The sequence below is a fragment of the Mustela nigripes genome, chromosome 14 (assembly GCF_022355385.1).
Source record: "Mustela nigripes isolate SB6536 chromosome 14, MUSNIG.SB6536, whole genome shotgun sequence".
Taxonomy (NCBI): Eukaryota; Metazoa; Chordata; class Mammalia; order Carnivora; family Mustelidae; genus Mustela; species Mustela nigripes.
In genome coordinates this window covers 19,684,099-19,700,663 of record NC_081570.1, presented here as the reverse complement: position 1 = coordinate 19,700,663, position 16,565 = coordinate 19,684,099, and the positions used below count along the sequence as shown (strand labels likewise).

Here is a 16,565-nt window from a genome sequence, read left to right as displayed (position 1 = left end):
CTTAAAAAAAAAAAAAAAAAGATGCATTAAGGTGAATATGTGCTAGTCAAAAGAACTTAAATGGACTGGAGAATCCAGTTGGCCTGGGTTCCAGTCTCTGCCTGGCTACTCTCTGACCTTGGACATGTTACTTAACCTCTCTGTGCCTGTGGTCCCCCATCTATAAACTGGGCAATAATGCCTAAATGCAGGATTATTGTGAGGGTTAATGTAGTAATGCACATGAATTGCAATTACATGCCTAACACATCTGAACAGTTAGTATCATGGCTGGCGCAAAGCGAAGTGTTTTACTTGAAGTTTTAGAGAGGTAGAATACCGCAGTGAATAAGACCTGAACTCCCCAAGTTTAATTCCCTGGCTGTATGACCTTGGATGAGTTACTTTCCTCCTCTGTGCTTCTGTTTTCCCCTCTGTAAAATGGGAATAATAGTACCTACCTTATAGCATAGGTAACTGTGAGAATTATACGAGTTTATATCTGAATGTATAAAGTGCTTGGATCAGGACCTGGCATTTAGTAAATTCTGTGTATGTGTTTGCTGTCATTAGCGCTGTTCTTCTGGAGTCTTTGCTCCCAGGAGCCATTCTCCAGATTAGGAAATCAAAGCTTTAGAGGGTTAAAAGACTTTCCAAAGGCATGGTAGCTGGCGTGATTATTACATGGACGCATGGAGGGGAACCCAGGGGCCCAGGCTCCTGACCCCTCTCCGCCCTGCCGTCTCTTCTGCAGGTGGTCCGCAGCCGCCTGGAGGAGCGGGGACTACACGTTCACGGGGTGCGGTTACACGGCTCGGCCGCCAGCCACGTGCTGCACCCTGAGAGTGGCCTGGGCTACAAAGACCTGGACCTGGTGTTCCGCGTGGACCTGCGCAGCGAGGCATCCTTCCAGCTGACCAAGGAGGTGGTGCTGGCCTGCCTGCTGGACTTCCTGCCGGCCGGTGTGAACCGGGCCAAGATCACCCCGCTGACGCTCAAGGAGGCATACGTGCAGAAGCTGGTGAAGGTGTGCACAGACACGGACCGCTGGAGCCTCATCTCGTTGTCCAACAAGAGTGGCAAGAACATGGAGCTCAAGTTTGTGGACTCGGTCCGACGCCAGTTTGAATTCAGCGTGGACTCCTTCCAGATCATCCTGGACTCCCTGCTGCTCTTTGGCCAGTGCTCATCCACGCCCATGTCTGAGGCCTTCCACCCGACCGTGACTGGTGAGAGCCTGTATGGGGACTTTGCCGAGGCCCTGGACCACCTGCGGCGCCGCATCATTGCCACACGCAGCCCCGAAGAGATCCGTGGCGGTGGCCTCCTCAAGTACTGTCACCTGCTGGTGCGGGGCTTCCGGCCTCAGCCGGGCACCGATGCGCGCGCCCTGCAACGGTACATGTGCTCCCGCTTTTTCATCGATTTCCCAGACCTGGTGGAGCAGCAGCGCACACTGGAGCGCTACCTGGAGGCCCATTTCAGCGGAGCCGACTCGGCCCGCCGCTACGCCTGCCTGGTGACACTGCACCGGGTGGTCAATGAGAGCACTGTGTGCCTCATGAGCCACGAGCGTCGCCAGACACTGGACCTCATCGCCATGCTGGCGCTCCAGGCGCTGGCTGAGCAGGGCCCGGCTGCAGCTGCTGCCCTGGCCTGGCGCCCCCTGGGCCCCGACGGGGTCATGCCTGCCACCGTCAGTTACTACGTGACTCCTGTGCAACCTCTGCTGGCTCGGGCCCACTCGTATCCCACCTGGCTGCCTTGTAACTGACTCAGACCCTGGCCAGAAGGTGCTTGGCCTTTCCTCAGGATGTGGGGCCTCCAGGAGTGTGTAGGAGATGTGACCAGAGACCAGCAGCCTGTGCCAAGTGGCCCAGCACTGCTGTAGGGTTGGGCCTTTGACTGAACAGACCAGACACGGCTCATCCCCGAATGAGGCCCCTGGTGGGGGTTCAGGCCAGGCCGGGGTTCTTGATAGACCTGTGGGTTATTGTACCCCACTTTTGGACCAGCATGATGGTGGGATGCAGGGGCTGTTTGTCTTGGAGGTCCATTCCCTTCAGGAGACAAAGCATGTTTGGGCTGGCAGCCTCAATGCTCATCACCTTAGGTTGATTTCTGTGGCCTAGAAGGTCTCAGGTTCATTTCTGTGGCCCAGAAAGGGTCTTTTTGGGGCAAGCCAGCCCACAGTGATCCCAGCAGCCTCAGAAGGCCTGCAGCCCACACAATGGCTAAAATATGGTATGTTATAGGAACTACTCACTCTGGGTACTCTGGCTTGGGCTAAACACCTGCTGGGACAATCCAACCGGACTAGGCACTGGGAAGAGGGAAGCTGAGGCAGGACGCAGCTACCTGGGTTTGCAGAGGGATAGGGTTAGCCCACCCTTACTCAAAGCTGTCCAGGTGCATGAGCGAGCAGGAGCTGAGCTGCCAGCGTACGACACGGCCCATGCCCCTTCTAGAGTATTGCTCCCTTCCCCTATGGTGTGGGGATCCCTCCGCCTAGGATTTCGTTCTTTGAAGGGTGCTGGGCCCAAAGTGACCAGTCAAGTGCTCCCACCCCAGTGGCCTGGTTACTTCACTCGGAGGAAGGGAACCATGCCCCCACCTCCTTTCCCATCCCTCTGGATTTGTCACCATTTTGCACTCTTAACACCTGCCAATAAAGATCGTCTACACTAAACCTAGCACCATGATTTCTCCTGGGAGAAGGAGCTTCCATGGCTGTGGGGTCTCTGGCTGCCTCTCTCCCAGCCCTCCTCTGGCTTGTATTTGGGGGTTAGGGACATTTGGGGTGGCTTGGAGTCTGAGTCCTGGGCTGTAGCTGGGGAGTTTCTCCTCCTTCCCTCAACACCAGCCCCAGCTGGAGAACTGTGCTAGGAGCTCATGTCTACACATGTGACTTGTACCTGCAAATTGCCTCGGCAAGTCTCTTGTTAAAGAGTAAATATTTCAGCATTTTCCCACCTGGAGTCCTGATGACCCTGGGCTTGGCCTCACACCCAGTGCTCAGGGCTTCTTGACCCTTGGCCCACCCAACCCCAGTCCTTCTCAGGAAGCCGGTGGAGGACAAGCTGAGTGAATATGGATTGGAGAGCCCTTCAGTGGTGGGCGCCGAGACTTGGGGACTCCTAGCGTCCTCCAGAGCGAGAGCCCAGGTTTGGCCTCCCGACCTAGGAGGAAGGTTCCATCCATCCTCTATTATTCCCAGGTGCGATGGGCACACTCTGGCCTGTTCTAAACGGGTCCCCTAGAAGGGCAGGGTCTCCTTTCCAAACCCAGCTGGGGGCCATGCCAGGCTCCCCGGGAGCGCTTCCCTCGGGCCATCAGCCAGTCACTGGCCTGGACGCTGCCCACTGTTTACCCAGCCCCTTTGATCCAGGGATGGCAAAGCCCTTAACATATTCAGCCTCATTAGTGGTTTCTGAAGTGGTGGCTTTGATGGTTCCATCCAGGCTGAAAAAAACAAGGCCTCCGAGGAGGCCCCAGGTGACCTGGGTGAGTCCAGTCACCTCATCTGCTCAGTGAGTCCCCTCAGGGCTCAAAAGGGCTAGAAGGGTGAGTAGTTAAGACTTTCTTGGCTTGGTGATGAAAACAGCCCCTCCAACCCCAACCCTGGTTGCGCCCACCCAGCTCGGGGCTTGGGAGAGATTGTTTCTCCCAGATCCTGGTGTAGGCATGAAGGGACCTCCACCGTGTATAAAGCAAGCAGTAGGAGCTGGAATCAATCCGCAAACAAAAGACCAAGATTCCCGACTCTCCTGAAGATTGCACTCCAATACGGTAGACAGAAAATAAACTAAATAATACAGTCTTAGAAGGTCAATGATGCTTAAAAGTACGTGGCAGGGTAAAGGATTGGAAGTGCCAGGGTACGTGACTTTAAAAGGGGCGGACCTCATCAAGAGGGTGACATTTGATCAAAGACACAAAGGCTAGTGGCTGGCAAGCCCTTCGATGTCTGGGGAGAGAGCTTCCGGGCAGAGGGAATCTGTTCATGGGCACATGCAACCAGCAGGCGTGTCTGGGGGAGGGTGCATGTGCCTGAGGGTGTCTGGCTGGCCTTGCACAGGCATGCACGCTCTCGCCGCTGCGACACACATGGGTGTGAGGTGTGGGAGAGCATGAGCCTGGAGCTCCCAGGAGCAGCTGCCCTTTCTGGAGTCTTCTCTCAGGGCCAAGCACTAAGCTGAAGTCTTCACGGTCACTACCTTCCACTTCATCCTTGAGAGAAGAGCAATTATTTCCACTTTTACAGACAAGGAAGCTGGTGCCAGAGAGGTCAGGGAAGTGTGGGCATGTTCCTGTCAACCCCTGCGCCCTCCGGCCCCTCCGCTCCAATTCCATGTGGCTGAGTGGGACCCTCTGCCCCCGCCCATGTACATGATGAGGCGTGCTTTGCAGGTGACGGTTTGTACTTCTGTGCATTGACCATTTTGGGGAGGGCAGCAGAGCAGTGTGGGGAGAGGTACATTTTCTTGATGTACATGACACCAGCCGTGGCTTGGGGTGATGATGCCAAAGGCCCATGGTGGCAGCAGGTGCGCCTGTAGGTGTGTTTGGGGCTGGTGCAGTGTTTCTGGGTGTGAGGAAAACAATGACTCAGTGGCTGGCATTGTTCTCTCATGGACAGTTCCCGCAGCCACCTCAGACGCCAGGACAGGCGGAAATCCAGAACTAGGAAGCAGAGCCAGAGAGGGGAAAGCTGGGGGAGGAAAGCCCACCCCCATCACCCCACAGGGCTCCCCAGCCACAGTTCACCTGCCCCTATGGGCCACGGAGGGTGGGGGCGCTCCAAAGGGAGAAGAGGCACCACTGTGAACTTTGGGGAGCAGAAGACATGCCCTCAGGCAGCGATATGATGAGTTGGCCCCTCCAGCCCCAAGCTCTCCACCCTTCACCAAGCTCGGAGCCCGGGAGGCTGACCTCTGTGGACTGTGCGTCAATGACTCCCTTGTTCTCAGCCTTCCTGTTGCCTTCGGCCAGTGAGAGGCCCCGGCAGGAGACTGAAAGGAGAATGGGGTGTTTATTCCGCCTGTTTCCTCCCCACCAGGCTGCCATGCTTGGCTGCATCTCTCAACCAAAGGCCATTGCTCCCCATCAGGGGCGCTCCCCACACAGCTACACGCTCAGTCCCGTGCCCTCCCTCCTCACCGTAAAGGCTCCCCACTGTTGCCAGCCCTGGAGAGCTGCACCATCATCCCTTGCGCCTTTCTTAAGACCACATTTTTGGAAATAATCCCTTTTGAAATCTCTTCCCAGTTTGAGGGTGCCCTGCCTCCTGCTGGGGCCCTGACAGGACAAACAGGCCCTTGTGGTCACCAGCACAGTCACACACAATCTTTCACGGACCACACTGCCCTGTCATCACAGATGGGTGCCACCTTCCTGCGTGGGTCCCAGTCCTCTCCCCCAGCTTCCTCATCCCACCCTTCACTGGGGGAGACTTCCTGGAGAGGGTCAGCCCAGAGCCTGATCCAGGGGGAAAGCAGTCTGCAGTCAGTCAACAGGGCCAGATTGCCTCAAGGAACCGCTAACCTAAAGAGTCATGAGAGACACATAGAAAGGAAAGGCAGTAGGGACACTTGCAAAGCAAACCTCAAAATCACATGCCTTTGTCTCACATTATTGAAATTTATTCTTCCTGAATGTATAAATCAGGAGACTGATTCAAGAGACATTCATTTCGCGAATAATACAAGTTATGGGTTGTGTGTGAGTAAATGTGCCCCCCCTTCCCTTTTTTATCAGGATATTTGAATAAATATGCTCCCTTTTTTCATTTTAAACGTTACTTCCAATTTTTACGCTGCCGTTGCCGCTGTGTCTATCTGAGGAAGAGGTGCCCCTCCCCCTGAGCCAGCAGCAGGCCATTTTTCTGAGAGTCCACAGCCACTCCCTAGTCAGAGAGGACAAGGACAGTGGGGGAAGGAAGCAGGGATTTCTCAGACCAACGTTTCCTCTCAAATAGGCCTCCCGGCATTGTTAGAGTGAGAAGCCATGACATTGACCAAAATGCAGACCCCAGCTGCACTGTGACTGAAGAACAACGACTATATTTAAAAAAGAAATCCTTTTCATGTTCACATTAGAAATGTTTGCTGCTTTCTTAAATAATCTGATTGCATCTCAGAGGACCTGTCGTGACATTTCCAAGCATATAGTGTCAGCCAAAATCAAATGTGGCTTATTAAGGAAACTCAGAGTACAGGAACCTTCCCCAGAACCCAGCACCTTGCCACTGTTAAGTGCAAGGCGTCTGTGAAGGGAGGACAGTGCCAAGATTGTATGGGATCAATTCCGTTGGGTAGGGTTGTGGAACGTCTTCCTGAAGGAGATGCCCATGGCAGGAGCTCAATCCAGGAGTCCAGATCCGTAGAGTGGTGGTTCTGAGGAACTGGGAGGAGCTGGAAAGAATAATTTCAAGAGCTTTAATTACCTCCTTCCCACAGTGACCAGCCCCACCCAAACCCTTCAACATCTGCATCAAGAGGGCCCACTGTGGAGACAAGGTACAGGATAATATTATGGAGCAGGGCTCCATGGCTCCCGTCCTGGAAGAGGTGGGGGCTCCTGGGGTTAGAAGAGGTTCCCTTGGGCCTTTTTCCTTGGCTGAGATCCCCACGGGTCTGAGCAGCTGGAATGGAATGTTCCTGGGAAGAAAAGCCTGCCCCTCCTCCTTATGGAGTTCCCTAAGGCCCACGGGGGGGGGGGGGGGGGGATCATTCCAGGGATTCCTGATATGGCGATGCTCAGGGAAAGCAAAGCCCCAAAGCGACGCCTGGGGTCTCTGCCCTAGCAGCCTCTCCTGGGCTAGGCAGATTGCCTCTATCAAACATTTATGAATCTCCACTATGTGCTTAGTGTGACCTCTCATTCAGCAGTCAGGAGTTATCCTCTCTCCAGCTCCCCAATAAAGCACACATACACACACAACTGGCCCAGAGAAGGGAAGTCATTTGTCCAACTTCTTCCAGCTGAGAAGTTATAGGCAAACACTGAATCCCAGATCTATCTTATTCCAAGCTCGGGGTGCTTTCTGCCTCACCATGGAGCCTGTCACCCTTCTCCCCTGCCATCCCAGGCTCTCTACTCTCCTTGGCATCAAACTTTCCAGCCAGGTGTGGAGGGAGAGGAGGTAGCCCTCCAGGCAAGCCCAGGCCCTGAGCATCATTGGCCTGCCCTTGCCTGAAGCTAGGTGTGCTGACTCAACCTGACTCACCCCCCAGAGCCCAGACAACCAGGGACAGGAGCCAGCTTCTGGGTATGTGCCCAGACCTTGGCGTTGGTGATTGGGAAGGGGGATACACCTTCTGCCACCCTTCCAGCATTTCATTACATCCCTCCCAGATCTGAGGACCAGGGGCCATGGTATTTAGACATAAAGGGTAAGAGCCCAGAAAGCCCCGCAAATGGAGCCCTTACTATCCTGGTAAATGAAAAGCCACATAATGTTTAAAGGACCCTTCATTTACAGGTTCTAGGTCCTTAGGCAAGTCATCTGCCCTACCTGATCCTCAGTTTCCTCATCCATGGAAATGGGGATAGTAACCCCTACTTTTCAGAGTAGCTAGGAGGAATAAAACAGATAAAGTGCTCAGCACAGTGCCTAGCGTGGAGATGGGTAATATATTCCAGAACCAAGGAATCTGGCCAGGCTTCAGTCAAGCACTAATGCAGGAAGAAATAGGATGGAGATTTCCGACTTTCCCCTTTCCCCTGGCTGTAAAGCAAGAGCCTCTCTTTTATCTCTGAGAAGGCTGGGCTATTGGGTTTTCTCTAGGGACCTGGCGAGGGCGGCTGGGGGTGGGGGGTGCAGAGGCGGAAGCCTCCGTGAGACTGCCCGCTACAGGTTTGGAGCACCACAGTTGTGACCTGTTTAAGCCTGATATCTAGGAAGTCACCGTGGTCCCCAGATAGCTGCAGAATGCATTCTGATCAATTATTAGTGTAACAAATCAAACGGAGACCACCAACAGGGGCAACCTTTTTTCCAGGAAAGTCTTTCTTGATGAACCTTCCTCCTGAAGTCCGGGGCGGGTCCCAACCACAGGCCCAACATTACGTCTCTTCTCCGAACGACTGCCACGCCCCGCTCATTCTGCCAGACCCTTAACTCCAGGCCTAGGAAGGCTAGGCAGGACCGGAGAGGGCCGGTTGGGGGTGGGGACCCCGGGGACCAAGCCTGATCCAGGCCACACCCCCAAGCCCCCAAGCCCCGGGAAACAGCCCCACACTGCCCTCTGGTGGCACCGCCCAGAGACGCCTTCACTGGGCTAAGGCCCTCCAAAAAAGGGAAGGGCTCATCCAGGGGAGGGGCCAAGTTCTAGAACACTGAACACTCTCTCAGCCCCAAAAGCTGGCCTGAAGAAGGGCTCCCGTTCTCATTTCCCCTTGCTGAAACCCCAGATTCCCTGCTGATCATGGAAATTCTTAAGACCCCCAACGCTGGGGCCATCAAGAAAGTATTCCGGAGGTGGGATGGGCAAGAGGGGTGTCAGTCTCCAGACCCAGGGGCTATAGTTATTTGTGAAGGCCTAAAAATAGCCCTCTAACAACACAAATTGCCCAGCCCCAGAGGGTCCCCTGGGATAGTGATTCCCAGGGAAGGCTGCCTAGATGAAGGCTGGAACCCTTAAAAAAGCAAAGACCCTCTGAAATCGGTGCCCCTTCCTGAGCCCCTGGACTGAGTAGATACCAGTGCTTGTTGACTGAGGAGAAAACGGAGCCTCCTAGAGGGGGTTGGGAGGCTCAGACAGGGGTGGGAAAATGACTTTTGTTAGTTGGCTGAGGAGTAGTGGGCAGAGCACTGAACCATGAGCTGAGGTTCAAGTCACTGAGCACTGTATTCCCCAGGTCAAGGCCCTTGGTGAAAGGCAGTGGAACATCTAGAAGGGGGGAGGGGGACAGGGCTGCCTGTGACACTAGGATGAATCTCCATCTCCCACACACATGCATCACTTTCTCCATCAAGAGCTGTCTCTAATCCCTCATTCCCCACCCCCTCTCCAAATCAGGACAAAGCTGATGATGCTAAATCCCAGAGAAAGGCAACACTGATGGTACAGAGCACTTTACACCACTAGCTAAAAGCTTCTCTGGACTAAGCGTCCCTCTCCCGTACAACACAGAAAACCACCAGTCCTGGCTGCAGCCCAGCACTGCAGCTGGAGCTCCTCGCTGTCACCTCCAAGAAGTCCTTGTTCTCTCTGGGCCCTTAGACCCTGAATGAACTGAGTAGTTTCAGAAGGTTCTCCCTCTTCACGGAGGCCAGAGGATGCCAGGGCCCCTCATTGCTCTCCTGGTCCCCATGCTCTCTCAGACTCCTTGAGACCTCCTCCTGGACTTCCCTACTCCAGCTAAGAATGAGGTTTGGAAAGGCCTGGATGTTAGAAACCAGCCCCAAAGTTTGTACCCAAAGAGAGGAAAAGGAAGGGCTAAAGAGAGTCAGGTGAGGGCCCCCCGGGGTCTGCCTTTCATAGCAGTGCACTGACCCTCAAGACTCTAAGATTAAACCAGATTCCTAGGACTCTGACATTCTCATCCTACCCCCTCTCCCCTATTCCCAAGCCCTGACATGAGGAAGGACAGCTATGTCCAGAGAGGGACTGAGGAATCTGACCCAGAGAGGAGGCAGAGTTGTTCTAGGTCTCACAGCAGACAGGCTGGACACCAGCTCCCTGTAGCCCCTGCCCCTGGGCAGGAAGGAGACACCATGGGGAAGACACACACAGGCCTGGGACCTAGTTCTGTCCAGTGCTGGCATGTGACCTTGCCACTCTGTAAAATGAGGACTTTAAATTAGTTCCTAGCTCCAGCAGCAAAAGCAGTGCCTGTTTCTAGGTGTGATTTGAAAGAATAAACCATTCCTCCTGTGACTTAAGGGGGAAGAAGGCAGACCTCTCCCTGTGTTAACCTCACTACAGCCCTTCCCAGAGCTGAGGACAACCACTTCACAGGCTGACAAGGGAGGCTGCAGTCCAATCAGGTGATGAGCGGCAAAGCAGCAGCCAAGCAATTCATAGCTGGGAAGGAAGGTGGTGGGGGGGGTTCCTGAAGGGCATGTGGACAGGAAGAGAAGTCAATCTCATTTCAGGTCTGGCCCTTTAAGGCCCCCCCCCCCTTTCTAGAAGCAAATGACATACCTGCCCTCTTGGGGCCTGTTAAAGGTTGTAACCTGGCTCCATCCCTGGCAAAGCCATCTTAGAGACAGGTTGGGAGGGGGTCCCCTAGGAGAGCAGGTGAGGCCTTTGGTAGTTACCAAATACCCCACCCTGGTCATCTAAGTTACTTTTGGCAAAACTGCTTGAGACAATGAGATAAGATCTGTCTCCTAGAAGTGGAAGGGCCTAAGTATGATGGAAACAAATCCATAACCTCTCTGAGATGCCACCCCCTCCAAATGGGAAATAGGGGCTTAGGAGAGAATTCAGTGGTACATCGCTGGCCCAGCACCCCACCCCATTTTGGGACCTGTTTATTCTGTCCTCGCCGAAGGTGTGGAGCTGGGCAGTGCCAGAAAGCAGCAGTCTCAAGGGCAAGACTCTTCTTAGAGCCACAAGGGACCCAGGAAAGGCAAAGCGGGTTGGTGGGGGAGGGCGGCGGGGAGGGGAGCGGAGGGGAGGAGGCCTGGGTCAGTGCAGCAGGCTCCGACTGGTAATAAAAGTTTGCGGGCAAACCCCTCTTGGAATCTGAGCATCTTCAATTTCCCCAACTCTATAATGGGGACTTGGTGCTACCACCTCACCCCCCGGGAGGACTGGGAGAGGCCGTTACAAAGTGGCCAGCTTTACTGGGGACCCAGAAGACTCCAGAAGCCCCAGGGAAGGGAGATCCGGGGCCCGGTACCACCCCGCCCCGCCCCCTCAGATGCACTAGCCGCTCAGACCGCACCTCAGCCTCCTTTACTGGGCCCCTGGCCCCCCGACTGTGTCTTCCTGGGGTCCGTCAGTCCGTCCATCCGCGTCGGTGACGCCGTCCATCCAGCGGACGTCCCAATCTGTCGGCCGGCCCCTCGGCGATGGCCTGTCGGGAGTGGCCAGGGCCCCCGACGCTGAGGTCAGCGCTGGGGGGAAGCGGGGCCGCGGGGCGGGCTTCGGCGGAAGGGCGAGTCGGGCTCCGGGCCGTGGCCCCGTCGCAGGCGCCCAGCACCCCAGGGCACGCAGCCTCCCAGGCCTAACGCCGAGGCGAGCAGCGCAGGCGGGCGGCCCCGGCGGCCGCGGCGCGGGCCCTTCTTGAGGCGCGAGCCGTGCGCTGCCAGGTAGAGCTCGGCTTGCGCCACGCCGCCGCTCAGGCGGCCCAGGCTCTCGGCGCGGTGCGCCAGGCGCAGCTCGGCCGCCAAGAAGACGCGGTGCAGCTGCAGCACACGGCTCTCCAGCTCCGACACCAGGCGCCTGCGGCCCTCCACCTCCAGCAGTCGCCGGCGCGCTTCCGCCAGCTCCAGCGCTCGGCCCCCGGCTGCCCCCGCCGCCGCCGCGCCCCCTGCCGGCGCGGTAGCCCCCGCGCCCCCGTTAGCGCCCTGGCGCCAGCGCTGCAGCTCCTGCCCCTCTGCCGAGCCCGCCCACGCCGGGGCTGAGTCGGCGGGCGCCGAGACCGAAGCCGGGGTCGGAGTCAAGGTCGGAGATGGGGGCGGGGGCTGAGGGGACGACACGAGCTCCCGGGGCGGCGGCGGCGGGGACCCCGGTTCCGCGGTCCCTTCCTGGGCCCCCGGGCCGCAGGCGCTGATGCGGCAGCCCGGCATCCCCCGCCCCCCGGCGGTCTGTTGCTGTCTGTCCTCGGGTCAGGCCAGCTGCCCCCGCGAAGGGGAGGACTTAAGCCGCGCACGCGAGAGAGATGCCGCGGCAGCCCCCGCGCGAGCCGCGGGTGCATCTTATAGAGCACGGGGCGGAGCGAAGGGCAACACAGCCAATCAGAGACTGGCGTGCCTGAGCCCGCCTCCCCGGCCCCGCCTTCTCAGGACACCGCCCTAACCCTTCGGGTCCCTGGTCCTCTGTCCCGCTCTGTCTAGCTGGGGCACCCAGTCCCCATCCACCTCCCCCCTAATTTAGGGTAGAAAGAGGAACGCATATTCTCTGGTCTAGTCCCTGAGTCATAAGCTCTGGCAGTTGATGCTTAGAAATAATGGACTCCAGTAGCAAGGCAGTGGCTGACTTTCGCAGCGAAAGGTCGCGCGCGGGGGTGCCTAAGGCCACATTGTGTGCCAGTGAGAGTCTGGACTAGAACTCTAGGGACCTGACTCCTTGCGCAGTCCTCCTTCCCGAACCGCACCCTGCCGCTTGGCCGAATCGGTTTTTGGGCCACAAGTCTCTCCGGGACCTCATCTCCAATCTCCCTGGGTCAGTGAAGAGGTTAATGTAGAGCGGTGTGACCGGGCGTTCAGATGGAGATCTGGCCGGGTTGGGTCCCCACCGAGGAAGCCCTTGCAGAACAAACCACAGCGCAGCCGCTGAGCCTGGCGCGGCTTTCTCAAAGGAGCCCCAGACCCAACGGTGTGCAAAATTCTTTCTGTGCCCTTGTTCCTTTTTGCTCCTCCCAGTAGGTAGGCATCCCCACATCTAGAAATAGAGGAGGGAAACAGACACAGAAGGTACAGAGGTGCCTTGCCGGGGACCACATTGCAAGTCAGTGGCTGAATCTGGACCACTGAATGGGACCAAATGGACCATTCATGCCCTCTGGGAACTCAGATAAGACCCTCCTTAAATGGGACTTTAGTCATCCTGGTAAAACAGTAGAACTGAGCCCAGCCCATTTTTCTCTGAACTAGAGGAGACCCTGCCCTACCACCTCCAAACACTGGCCCAGACACCATGGCCCTGCCTCAGTTTCTATCCACTCCAAGATGCCATGAGAGATGGGAGGTGTCTGTTGTTGGTGGGGCAGGGGCTGGAGGGCCAGGAACCAGTTCTGAGACTGACTGGGAAGAATCCCAGCAAACCTTAGACTCAGGAGGACTTGCCAAAAAGGTGTAACCAGTGTGACTACTGCCCCAGCCTGAAGAGGAAGCTCATAGGGGAGCAGCACTCACTTGATGTGGAGGAGGAGGATTTCCTGTGGAGGAGGAGGAGGATGGAGGACCCTCCTCTGCTCCTGTGTTCTCTTACTATTTTCAGGTGCCTTAGACTGAGTGAGGGGAACTTGTGCGTGAGAAAGCTTAGCTCATCATCAGACAGATCACTGCTCCCAACTTCTGGGGGACAAATCAAGGGGAATAAGACTATAATTTGCCCCCCATCATCACCCAGATCCAAAGACCCAGCCAGACCTGAGTTCAAACCCCATACAGATTGCCCATTGGGCAAGTTGTTTCTCTCAATAGGAGATAATCAACCCATATTTATTGAATGGATGAATGTTCTCTATATCCTCATGGCATCCCCTAGAGACAGGCATCAGCAACATCTTCTTCCTGGTAAGAAACCAAAGCCCAGGGGTGCCTGGGTGACTCAGTGGGTTAAAGCCTCTGCCTTCGGCTCAGGTGATGATCCCAGGGTCCTGGGATTGAGCTCCGCATCGGGCTCTCTGTTCAGCTGGAGCCTGCTTCCCTTCCTCTCTCTCTGCCTGCCTCTCTGCCAACTTGTGATCTCTGTCAAATAAATAAATAAAATCTTAAAAAAAAAAGAAAGAAAGAAAGAAAGAAAAAGAAACCAAAGCCCAGGGAAGTGAAGAGGTTTGCCCAAGACCAAACAGCAGATGAGTGGCCAAGAACAAATTCAAACGTGGATCTAACCCACTCCAAAGTCATCCTTCACCTCCCTATAATTCTGATCTGTCCCATGTTCCTATTCTCTATGGCACTTCCCGCAGGTTATGTTTATATATTTGTTTACTTGTTCAATAGTCTCTCTCCCTAGGTCAATTTTGCTTATCACTAGAATCACCTCAAGTTAAGTAGAGAGCCAGTCAATAAGTGTTTATTTGAGTTGAAAAATAATGCAAGGGTAGAGCTTGTTAAGAATGTAGAAACCTCTTTCCCTTCTTTCTTTCCTTCCTCCCTCCCCCCTTCCTTCCTCCCTCCCTCTCATTCAACAAATTTGAGGGGCACTTGGGAGGCTCAGTTGGTTAAATGTCTACCTTTTGCCCAGAGTCCTGGGATTACCAGCTTTAGGCTCTGATTCTCCTTCTGTCCTGCCCCCTTGTGCTCCCTCTCCCTCTCTCAAGTAAATAAATAAAATTTTTTTAAAAAATTTAATTATTATCGGGGCGCCTGGGTGGCTCAGTGGGTTAAAGCCTCTGCCTTCGGCTCAGGTCATGATCCCAGGGTCCCGGGATTGAGCCCCACATCAGGCTCTCTGCTCAGCAGGGAGCCTGCTTCCTCCTCCTCTTTCTCTCTCTCTGCCTGCCTCTCTGCCTGCTTATGATCTCTGTTAAATAAATAAATAAAATCTTTTTAAAAAATTAATCATTATCTCTTTGTCAGGCTGACTGCTGGAGGTACAGCCATGATCAGATGGGGATCTGCTCTTAGGGGACACACAGTCTAGTCGAGGGGACACAACCGGGTGATGGCATTTCAGTGAGATATCTACTGGGATGGGGGCGGACACAGAGACTATGGGGACATAGAACAAACACTGAGCCCAGCTGGATGGGGAGGGGTTCAGGAGAGTTCCCTGTAGGAGATGATATTTAAACTGAGACCCAGAGGATGAGTCAAATCTAGAGGTGACCAGATGGGTGTGGGGGCGGGGACAGGAAGAGAGGAAGGGAAACTGTGTATAAAGGACCAGAGGTGAGAGACCTTTGGCACCTGCCAGCTTCCTTCCCGGAGTCCTTAACTGGCCTGCACTTCTGCGCCTGGGAGTGGACGGGGCCATAAGCAACCACCTGTAAGGACACAGCCAGCCTGGCAAACATGACATCTGGAATTAGGGAACAGGTTTTTAAACTATAATGATTACTGGCTTTTCTGATCTTATAAAAGTTATACATTCCTTTTATAGAAAAAATGAGAAAGAACATATTAAATTAAAAGAATTAGGGAGGGAGGGGAAAGGCATCTGGAATTAGAGAGACTTCAGTCTGAATTGAAGCTCAGTCTGTTCCCAGCTATGCAGCCCTGAGAAAGGTACTTCTTCTCTGTGACCTTCAGGCTCTAGGGAATGTACTGGACCCATACCCCCAGCACTGACAAGGACACAGATGCAAGGATTTGTCCAAGGTCCCACGAGCTGGTCATATCTGTCTGTGGTCTGATTCAGAGACAGTAAAGAGAAGAGGCAGCTCTAGAGTCCAGTCCATTATTTTTTTTTTAATTTTATTTATTTATTTGGCAGACAGAGATCACAAGTAGGCAGAGAGACAGGCAGAGAGGGAGGAGGAAGCAGGCTCCCCGCTGAGCAGAGAGCCCAGTGTGGGGCTGAAATCATGACCTGAGCTGAAGGCAGAGGCTTTAACCCACTGAGCCACCCGGGCACCCAGTCCTGTCCATTATTATATCCACGCTCCTACCAAGGCAGAAGCCAGTGGAGAGAGACAGATCCTGACAGAAGCTAGGGCCCAAGACAAGATTCCCCTGCATCAGCTGAGAGTAGAGTGGGGCAGGAGGTCGAGGTCTGAAGAGTCTGCTGGCATCCCAGTCTCAGCCTAGAAGATTCGAGGCCTCACCAAGAGATGCAGCCCCTCCTTTTCAGTCTCTTCCTGGCAACCTGGCCTGGCACCCCCTAGGATGTGATATCCGTTTAATAATTTAGCAGATGCAGACAAAGATAGCAGCTCTGAAAATAAACCAGCTAGGCCCCGGCCTCCATCTCCTCTTTCCTCAACAGACTCCCCTACCCTCCCTGAAAGGTTTCCGGTTGCCCCACACCTGTCAGTTCCCCAGCCTGCCAAGGAGCACGTGACACCTCCTTCTCCATCTCCTCCCTCCTACTCACCTCCTTCTTCTCTCCATTCTCATGTTAAGAGCTTTCATATTAATTAGGGCTTAAAGGAGTCTTGGCTTTAAGTCACAAGGCCTTGAGCAAGTCCCATCATTCTAAGCCTCTCTTCGCACAATCAGAAAATGAGGCCTCCAGATTCCTAGATGTAGCATAAAGAAAATGTCTGGAAGGTGGCAATTATTTGGACTGGGGACTGGACCTCTTTTCCAGGAAGGCACAAGTCCAGTGTCAGTTCTGTTTCAGTCCACAACGGTGCAACCCACCCTGCCGCTCTCTCCTGAAAGCTCACAGATTCTTTGTTTTTCATTTCTCTCGTGATGAAAATTTTGCCCTGGTTTGTATTCCTAGAATAAAAGGCTATGACTTGGGGCACCTGGGTGGCTCAGTGGGTTAAAGCCTCTTCCTTCGGCTCAAGTCATGATCTCAGGTTCCTGGGATCGAGCCCCGCATTGGGCTCTCTGCTTGGCAGGAAGCCTGCTTCCCCCCACCCTTCTGCTTGCCTCTCTGCCTACTTGTGATCTCTCTCTCTCTGTGTCAAATCAATAAATAAAATCTTAAAAAAAAAAAAAAAAGGCTATGACTTGTGTTCACAGTGGATGCAACAGGTCTGATGTGGGAAACAAAGGGAGAAGAAAAATGATTAAATTTCCTTACTACCTACAGCCCATTGACAAGTCTTTCAAAGAGTGCACTATCTTC

At 54.5% G+C, this 16,565-nt stretch overlaps 2 protein-coding genes across 2 annotated transcripts in view; one reads left to right on the top strand and one right to left on the bottom strand.

The window, feature by feature from the left end:
• TENT5B (terminal nucleotidyltransferase 5B) overlaps nucleotides 1-2,678 on the top strand; it is an 8,173-nt gene extending 5,495 nt beyond the window's left edge. Inside the window, exon 2 of the mRNA XM_059376789.1 lies at nucleotides 734-2,678. Within this exon, the coding sequence (XP_059232772.1) occupies nucleotides 734-1,753 (1,020 nt within the window). The 3' untranslated portion in view covers nucleotides 1,754-2,678. The remainder of the gene's footprint in view (nucleotides 1-733) is intronic.
• Nucleotides 2,679-5,599: 2,921 nt separating this feature from the next.
• On the bottom strand, nucleotides 5,600-11,845 carry TRNP1 (TMF1 regulated nuclear protein 1). The gene is made up of 2 exons (XM_059376787.1): nucleotides 10,879-11,845; nucleotides 5,600-6,392 (listed from the first exon to the last, which is right to left on the bottom strand). Exon 1 carries the CDS (start codon nucleotides 11,723-11,725, stop codon nucleotides 11,045-11,047), a length of 681 nt encoding a protein of 226 aa, XP_059232770.1. The 5' UTR covers nucleotides 11,726-11,845; the 3' UTR covers nucleotides 5,600-6,392; nucleotides 10,879-11,044.
• Between the last annotated feature and the right edge of the window lie 4,720 nt (nucleotides 11,846-16,565).